This window comes from Solanum dulcamara, chromosome 11 (genome assembly GCF_947179165.1).
Source record: "Solanum dulcamara chromosome 11, daSolDulc1.2, whole genome shotgun sequence".
Classification (NCBI taxonomy): Eukaryota; Viridiplantae; Streptophyta; class Magnoliopsida; order Solanales; family Solanaceae; genus Solanum; species Solanum dulcamara.
Window position 1 is genome coordinate 44,248,551 of NC_077247.1, and position 9,263 is coordinate 44,257,813.

Consider the following 9,263-nt stretch of genomic DNA (forward strand, 5'->3'; position numbering starts at 1 on the left):
TTTTGACGCACTTTCAATCTAAGCATATTATTTTAGTTTGCTTTCTACCATTTCTGTGCTATGAGATCTGGAGCAATCATTTTTTTAGCAAAATAGTAGATAAGATAAGAAAAGGCTTGTACATCATCAAATCAAATAAAGTAATGAACCAGGTAGATTCAGACGATATCCAATCATTTTTTTAGGATGTCATTTTAAATTCTAATACTAGTACTAGGTTAATGAAATAGTATCAAATGTAAATTTCAAGGAGCAAGAAAAAGTAACGTTGGCATTGCCAGAGAAAAAGCTTCATATAGAGCGTCAAGGACAAACATTTTGTGAAGGCCCCAACCCAAAATTTTTAATAGTGGGGAGGCTCGGCTGGATATAAAACCTCATGGTACAAGGCAGAGGATGGAATCCTTTACAATGACTAGTAGTACACAGGTATACAAATCCATGGCCATGACCAATGTTCGATGTTAAATCATTTGTTATACTAAAACAGCCATCTGAACAGATACAACAACACAACTTCACTTCTTCGCGTAAGATCTCCAGTTGGGAAGGAGATGAGTTGGGTGCCAATCAAGCAGTGGAAATGGTTATATCAATCTAAAAATTGCAGCAATGAGCCTTACCCTTGAGCAAATTGTTCCACAGACAGAACATCTGTCGTGGAGACTGATAATGAGCTGTGAAATAGTCTTCCATACATCCATATTGACAGAACTTCCAGTTGTGAGAGTACTGTACAGGAGTGGAACTGTTGTAATTCTCAACCCACATACCCATGCTCACATCCTCCATTTTGAAAATCTGTCAATTTGATGGGGAGAATGCATATTTCAGAATCTACATTTTAAACATGTTTATGATTAAGAAGAAAACGAAAGAAATCAGCTGTTACAAACCCGTAAGCTTCGGTTCCGATATTGGGAAATGATATGTTTGGCAATATCAATTGTAATTATATATCCTGGTCCATTAGCATAAGGAGGATATACATCTTCTGGCCACTCCTGTTTCACAAGTCGATATTTCCAAATTAAATTAGTGTCTATACGAAATCAACAAACAGTATCCATAAATTTTGAATATATACTCTATTATCATATAAATCTATGTACCTCAAACGATACGGCCCATTTTCCTGTTCGGAGTGGTCTATGCAAAAGATTAAGATTGCCCATGTAAAGAGATCGTCTAGGAGGAACACGTTGAATTTCTCTCAGGACTGCATCTACCCTAATGAAAGTATCATCGTCACATTTCATGATATATGCAGCTGTCACATTCTGAACCTGCAACAGATATTGTGGGCCATGTTGGTAGAAATTAGGACGCGACTAAGCAATCCAGAAAAGAAGAGGAAGATGGAACAAAGTGCAGAACTCACCCCATATTCGCAGATGGAAATAGTTTTAAGAACCACTAGCTCGTATCTATCGATAAAGGGGACAATCACAATGTCCCCAAAGTAATCTGCTTCCTTCTTCAATATAGCATTCAACTCCTTTCGTGGATTCTACACAGTTCAATGTCAATACATAAGTACATTTGTTGAGATTAACCTCCAAACTGGCTATTCGCAGAGTTGATAACGTAAGTTCAACAAATAAATAAGTTGGTGAAAGGAAACCCAAAGAGAGGAGTTTGCAAAAAAAACACAAAGAAGTACTGAAGACAATAGCACAAGCTTTTCCCTGTTTGTGGATTTTCTCCTTTACCTGAAAGCAACACTATTTTTGCTTGACCAACATTTATGTATGAAATATTCAATTGAATGTGCCTCAGAAGTCCTAGGATAGAAATGGCAATACTACTTCCAAGTGACACCATGTAGGGCAGGTTAATACCTCCCAAAAGACGAGAAACTATGTAATGTAACAAGCATGCAGTGTGCTCCAGGGATAGCCACGAAGATTGAAGGATCTTTCAAGTAGGTAAATACAAAGGGGATGATTGTATTGACATCTATAATCTGGCTACTAATGAATACGGTAGTTGTGCCAGAGTTAATGACAAAATAAGCTAAATACAACTTGAGATAACTAGTCCTTCGATCTACCTGAAAAAGGGTGAAAGTGATCCGAGCAGACTGAAATATACTAGTAATAAGCCACCAAAATGCAACTAGAAAAATATAAAATTTTGTAGTAATTTTAATGGATTTTTTTTTTATACTTCTTACACAGCAGACACAGAAAAGCCACATTGTGCAGTCAAGCTCTTTATTGACACGACGCCACATTTTAGAGTTCCCTAACTGTATTTTTAGAAATGGAGAAATTGGCACTAGATACATAATCGATTGATCATCCTCTTGGTTTCTGTCTGCAAACATATTAATTTTGTTAGTTTCGAAATTTGGGGGCTTCTAGTTGTTTGGAACATCAAGAGTGTTTTTATTCCATGATGATGAGAAACTCCCTATATTCCAAAAGAAGTTAATGAGGAGAGAGGGGGAGAGAGAGAGAGAGAGGAAAATGTAATCAGAAAGTTCCCATAAAGAAACAGCAAATTCGTTTTGGTATTTCCTTTTGATATGGTGAACTGGTGAAGTACAAATTCTTTTAGGATCTGGGCACACTCTTAACTAATTTCCTTTGAATGATGGAAATCACAACTTTAACTTCACCTGGAACATAGAGGAGAGTTTATTGCCCCAACCGGAAAATTATTTTGACTATCCACAAATGGGCTTTCAAAACAAATGAGAACAGGATTAACATGTGTTTCTCGTAGACAAATTAGCGTGCAGATCTTAGAAAAAATAAGAGTCACGAAAGAGATTAGAAGTACTGGCCCTCCTGTCGATATAATAACAAGCAGATGGTATACCCATAGCCACCACCTCTATATTACTCAACTTATATTGACCTATCCCTAGGCTATTTGACAACATAAGGCTTTAAATTGGACATTTCCCACGTCCAAGGCAAAAGTGATACCAGCATTGCTATGTTTTTCATCTATTATCCATTATCATACTTTTCGTTAATAATTTATGAATTGACCCTTGTCATCGAGTTTCATATGCTTATTTAAAGCACCCAGCCACCCTTCTCCAAGGTCGCATTAAGAGTAGTGTATTGTTGTTCTATTTTTTCCCTTATCAGTATGGAAGCTGTGGATTCAACAGCCACATGATGTATATACATACACAATGTATGTATGTGTATGCATTTACTATATATCTTGGCTATGATAATTTCAAACTTTTTGATAAAGAACAAAAAATCAAATGCATTAATGAAACAGTTCAAAGAAACAGCTTATTCCATAACCTATCATTTGACAATCTCCTCAATCACCTCATGTTGGAGTTAAAGCTCATTGGAGTTTGAAATGTTGTAATTACAAGGAATATGACTGCATTTAAGGTGCAAATTTATTTGGATGCACAAACTTAACATGCAATTGAGCCACATCTATCTTTGCTCTTCAAGAAGTATTTGGGTGAGGGGCGCGACTTACCAAAGCAACAAAGAAGCGGACTGCTATGTCTGAGGACTTGATTGCTGAAGCCCGCATCCATGTTTTCCTGATTGCCATACGCTCAGCAAAGTGATTGGTGGCAGAAAGCACCCCAATGAAAAGTTGAATGCGATTCTGGGGTAAAGGAAGAGATTTCCACTTCTCTGAGAAGTCCAGCACTCTTTGGGGAGAAAAACTTGGATGAGAGGTTGGAAGAGATGTTGCATAAACCGAATGTATATCTACATCACCTCTGATTGCCAACCCTGTGGCATCTTCCAGTGTGAAGCCCTGAGAGAATAGGGAACATCTGATTATGGCTTACTAGTATGGTAATAAGTAATAACATACGTGAGGAAACTGAAACATTAATTCTGGAAAATCTGGTGACTATATTAATTGCAACAATTACAAATTCGTGAAATTGGTGAAAGGATTCAGAAAAGGGATCAAAAACTACGATAATATTTGTGTCATCCATTCATTATTTGTATGGTAATATTTGTATGGGCAAAAGATCTGAATAGTAGCTTGATTTCCGATGTGACTTTTTTAAGGAGAAAAAATGTATTCCAGTGGTTGAATGGTGATCATGACTGGTGCAGCAGTCTAAAATGTTCTTACTCTAAAGTCAATTCCATGAAGAACATCTTCAAAACGCTCTCCTTCAATAGTAACTTGCTCGGTCGTGGAAAAAAGCAGAACACTTACATGTCTACAGAGAAAACCTTCAAAATTGTTTGGAAGAGAACAAGTAGCTTACAGTTCGATATGGAAATGAAGTCACATGCCGGCCGCCTACATTGATATGGTAGCCATCAATACCAGCACGAATAGTTAGAACAAACATCCTACCCTCCACAAATGGGAAAGGCCATGTCACCTCTGGCTTCTTTGCACGTCCAATGAATCGATCAAACCATGAGAATCTTTTAGACTCCCGAGTATCAACAATGTCATTCCGCATCCACTTCTCACATCTTAAGAATCCATCAACTGCCATGAAAGTAAATTCAATATTTTATGGTATTTGATTGACATAAAACTATTAATCAAGAATCCCACAACTAAAACTTGTTCGGCATAAGTAGGAAAACGAAGTAAAAGAGGTTTATCATCATTCTACAAGCGTTACACATATAATAAAGTGAAAACCATCCAGTTAAGATATAAATGAAAAACAAATTTGACAAGAGCTAAGTGATAAGTCTAAGATGGAAGAAGGAGAGGAAGAGATAAATAGAGAGAAGACTATCACAAGGGCTTCAAAATGAGAGTGACAACAACTAAAAGAATAGGAGAGTGAAATATGAAAACAGTGTGTGTGACTGAAAAGAGTCATTGTTTATACACTAACCAACTCACTCTTTCGTGTTGTAGTTTTTGTTCTACTTTGTTGCTAGGTGATGAAGATGAATTCCTTGAGGAAAATGGAGTTGATTCCAATCAACATCATCCATCTATTGACAAGAGCTTTAAAGTGTAGGATAATCCATTGTTTTAGAAGGAGGATCAAAGTGTTGTATCTAATTACTATATTTATCCCATCACCACCTTTACATTACTCCTTTTGTAGTCTTGTTGACCCTAATGACACTTCTATCAGTCATATCTTTTAGCGCTGTAAATTGACTATACAACTATGGAGGATATTCATCAACCTAAGGGATGTGGAGTATGCCAAGGAACATAGTGGATGTTCTAGCATGCTGGAACAGAGAAGGTATTAACTCAATCTAGAAAGAGAGATGAGGGTTTTCCCAGCTTGCATGATAGACAATTTGGGAAGGGAGAAACTAAAGATGCTTTGAAGATAAAGTTTGTCACATCCAGAAGACAAAAATGAAGTGTTTAGTCCTTATTCATTTTTGGTGTGAATAGTATGCTTAGAAGGTCATGAATCAACTTTTGATGTTTCAGATTCCTTGTGAGAAGACACAGGAATTTGTATTTTGTTAATTTCCTAAGTAATTATGGATGACTACAGATTTTGAGTAGTCTATACATCAATATACAAATATGTTACCTTTCTAAAAAAAAATAACACGTTTAACCCAAGAGAACTCTCAAGGAAGTGAACTTTGATCCTTATTTTGAGTGGTATGATTTGAATGGTAGGGTTATTTTTAAGGAAAAATACATAGACACCTAAACTTGGCTCCAATTGCAGTTTGGTACTTGAACTTACCAAATGATCAACTTGACATGTTGCGCGTGCACACCCGAAGCTGGCATGGCAAAATGTTTGTATTTCACCCAAATTTGAGTGCGTGAACCTTTACGTTCTGTGTTTTGGTTCTTTTTTATTTTTTAAAATTATGTGGATCCCACATTTTCACCCTTTTCCCCACACTTCTTCAATTCTCCATTCAGCATTCAAAAAGGAGCATTCGCCATTTTTGGGACAACACACACACAGATCCACAAGAGAACCACCTTTGCACCACTCTTGTCCTCCTTAAACCACCCTTTCAACTTCCTCTCTTCACCATACTTCCATCATGTACCACCGCAACTCCACCATGGATGCCACATGAAACCAGCCACAAAACTTATAAAATGTTCTCACTGGTTTCCCCATCTTCTCCCAAAACACAACACACTTAGAGCCACCAAAGATTAGGAGTAGGGTGCTAATATCCAAAGCATCATGTTTGTTTGTTTAAGTAAATGAATTTTGTGTTTTGTTGCAACATTGGTCCATATATTTTCTTCTACGATGACATCTCGTCCATGTATGCCAAAGGAGTGTTTGTGAACAAGAGAACCAAATAGGTTAGATGGATGCATGGACACTATCTTGTGTTGACCTTGCCAAATTGGTGACATGCATCATGTTTGTGCTATCTACTTCTCAATTTTTTGGGGGGTTTGTGGGACAAGATTTGAGGACGAATCTTCTTTTAAGAGGGAGCAAGTGATAGCATGATGTGGCTTCTTTAACTCATGGCTATGGGGTTCGCAACAGATATTGTACCTACAGAACATTAGAAGATATGCGAAATCCTAACTGAAGATCAAGGGCCTACTTTAGTAGAATTGAAGGGTGACATCATTTCAGGAGGAAGTGTAATCGCATGACATGGCTGTGATGGGACACATTCTGACCAATACTAGATGGAAAATTTGTAAAGGTTGTGAGACTACACATTCTATTACCAGCCACACACACCTAAGTCCCAATCTGGAAATCCACTAGATCAGATTTACCCTGGTGTGTGACTGGACAACTAGTTTGTGCAACCGCACACGCCCTAGTCCTTCAAATTCTTTATCCTTCTTATTTAAGGATAATTCCATGTATACCTTAAATGGGCTTGCATATCTTAGGGACCTACGCTATAAGTAGCACATAGGTATGTCAGATATAGAGACTGATGATAAGCTATAAGTCACATACATCTTCTTGATACCATTTTTAATACTACTTCACCAAAAAAGAAATAGAGACTGATGATATTTTGAAGAGCATTGTGCTTGTGTGGGAGGATGTAGCACTATGTTCTTGAGGTGCACAAATGGCTGCCATTGAAGTAGATAACTCTCTATGTTTGACATTACTTTATTTTCTTGGTCTGATAAGTTTAATCAGATTCTACTTTTATATTTGGTTCAATAACCTTTGATTAGATTGCTTGGTGAATGGGTGTTTCAAGTTAGATTTCCTTTGTTAATTCTTAGCCATTAATTGAATCTATCAAGGATCATTGTTTCCTATATTGATTTGTGATAGGATTCATCAGTCCACCATATTTTCTTTGTGTCTTCTTCTTTAAGTTGTTCAGTTTTCAAGAGATTTGATGTGCTTGCTTCTGATTCTTTGTTTATATTAATATCACCTATCTATGGCATATTAAGTTATCAAAATGGAGTTGCAATTCAAGCCAGTCCTTCTCTGTATCTTTGATTTGCTACTCCTTTGAAATAGATTAACTTTACATAAAAGGAAAAGTTAAGACTGGGTGAAGCTATGTGGCAGTAATAAACCTCAAATTTCTTTTTTTTTTTTTTTAGAATGACCTCAAACCTCTTTTAAATGCATACCTCATAGACCATGCCAAGAGATGGAGATATATTGTTATTTAACTCACAGAAAATCTCCCTAATGCCAATAGGAGTACAGTATTAGCTCCAGCACAGTTGAGGCTCAATCATTTCTACTTATTCTCAGATTCAACAAAGAAAAAAACAAAGTGACAATATCACTTTCCAGATAGTTGTGTCTAATCTTTTAAGCCAACTTCAAGCACATTGGTTGTCAAAGAACTTTCACCTATATATCCTAGAATTCTCTTCATTTTCAAAAATATCATCTCCCTTTGTTGTTTCAATCCCGTCCCCCCTCGCCCACAAAGGAATAGCTGATAAAACAGAGAGACAAAAATCGGACAAGAAAATGTCAGGAAAGTGTCTTACCAAGCATGTCATCATCATACTTGGAAGGCAAACCATCACACCTGTGAGCTGTTCCCCATTGCATTCTATAGCAAGTATTGTGCTCAATCACTGGTCGCCGGCTCCAATCTCCTCTTATTCTAGGATTCAGATGCAAAATCTTTGGTGGATCCTCACCAACCACAGATTTTAAACCTTGTAATTCAATCATAAATTGGGAAACCAAAACTAATGCATCACTAGCCCTTGTTTTGGCAAGCTGTGGTACATACTCATGATGGGCATAATGAGGAGTACCAATAAGTGTTATAGAAGAACCTGCTGCAAGTCCACATGGTAGGAAGATCATATGATCTGTTTTAGCAATTTGTGCTCCACTACTAGAAACCCATGAAGGACATGATTCAGGCTTTCCCTCAAGTATGGAATTCATCTCAATTCCCTTCTCCTCATATTTATCCAATTCTTCCCAAGCTTTCGCGCCTAGAGTCCAAGCTTCATCTGCCATTCTATCCAAAATAGAAAGATTCCGCTCCATACTCCGTCGCTTCAGAATAGCTGCAGTAATTCGACCATAGTGAAGCTTGGGAGGATTTTTATGGGGAGAAGCTTCATCTTTATTATCCTCTTCTCGTGATTTCACTTGAACATATTCCCATACACTATTATGAAATCCAGTAGTGGATTCTCCTCTATCATTCTCCACATCTAAAGCTACATCAGCATCATCACCACTCAAAACTGTCGCGCTCTCAAGGAACTCCGGAAACTTCACACAGATGAGGACCAAGTAAAATGCAGCTAAACCGAGCAAAACATAAGACAATTTAAACCTCCTCACACTGGAAGCCTCATTTTTCAACCTCTTCATCATTATATATATACCTAACTAATAAATAACCCCTAAAGCCCCTACCACTTCATCTCTCGTAACCACAACACCAATAAAATCTAAGACCAAATGTCAGAAACACCGAGCTCTCAAATGTGGAAACAACAACAAATCATAAATGCGATACTGAGAGCCGAAACCCACCTAGCTAATGATTGATCAAACAAGTTACCTGACCTCAATTGCCCAGCATTGCACCATATCCCATGGAAATCTTGAAGAAATTGACTCGAGAATTATGTCCAGAAAGCCAAAGCTGTAGAATGCCCTATAAATGCCAGGGCAAAAACTGGAAGAAATCAATCTATCCTGGAGAAAAACCCTAGTAACGTAGATTTTCGTACACGATGAAATAAGCAGTTGATTGATTGTTAACAAAGAGAAGAAACAAGTCTTGTGTTGAGAAAGAACAAATCTTCCCCAAAATATACGGGGAAAATGGGATGGTAATTTTGTCCTTTAAAACCTTAGGCTAAATTGCCCAAAATTCTTCATTCCATTAGTGACGATCCAC

At 37.3% G+C, this 9,263-nt stretch overlaps 1 protein-coding gene across 1 annotated transcript; it reads right to left on the reverse strand.

Annotated features, from left to right (window-relative positions):
* Window positions 1-250: 250 nt before the first annotated feature.
* On the reverse strand, window positions 251-9,263 carry LOC129873494 (hydroxyproline O-galactosyltransferase GALT2). The gene is made up of 7 exons (XM_055948602.1): window positions 7,879-9,263; window positions 4,226-4,458; window positions 3,463-3,753; window positions 1,382-1,510; window positions 1,113-1,286; window positions 897-1,004; window positions 251-801 (listed from the first exon to the last, which is right to left on the reverse strand). The coding sequence occupies exons 1-7, from the start codon at window positions 8,729-8,731 to the stop codon at window positions 598-600; spliced, it is 1,992 nt and encodes a 663-aa protein (XP_055804577.1). The 5' UTR covers window positions 8,732-9,263; the 3' UTR covers window positions 251-597.

Bases quoted from the DNA above. Each gene is read 5' to 3' on its own strand.
- LOC129873494 (XM_055948602.1), bottom strand. From the start codon at position 8,731: ATGATGAAGAGGTTGAAAAATGAGGCTTCCAGTGTGAGGAGGTTTAAA. The intron at 4,459-7,878 runs GTAAGACACTTT...CTTTCATGGCAG, and splicing joins GTATGATGATGACATGCTTG to TTGATGGATTCTTAAGATGT. The intron at 1,511-3,462 runs GTAAGTCGCGCC...TGAACTGTGTAG, and splicing joins TCCGCTTCTTTGTTGCTTTG to AATCCACGAAAGGAGTTGAA.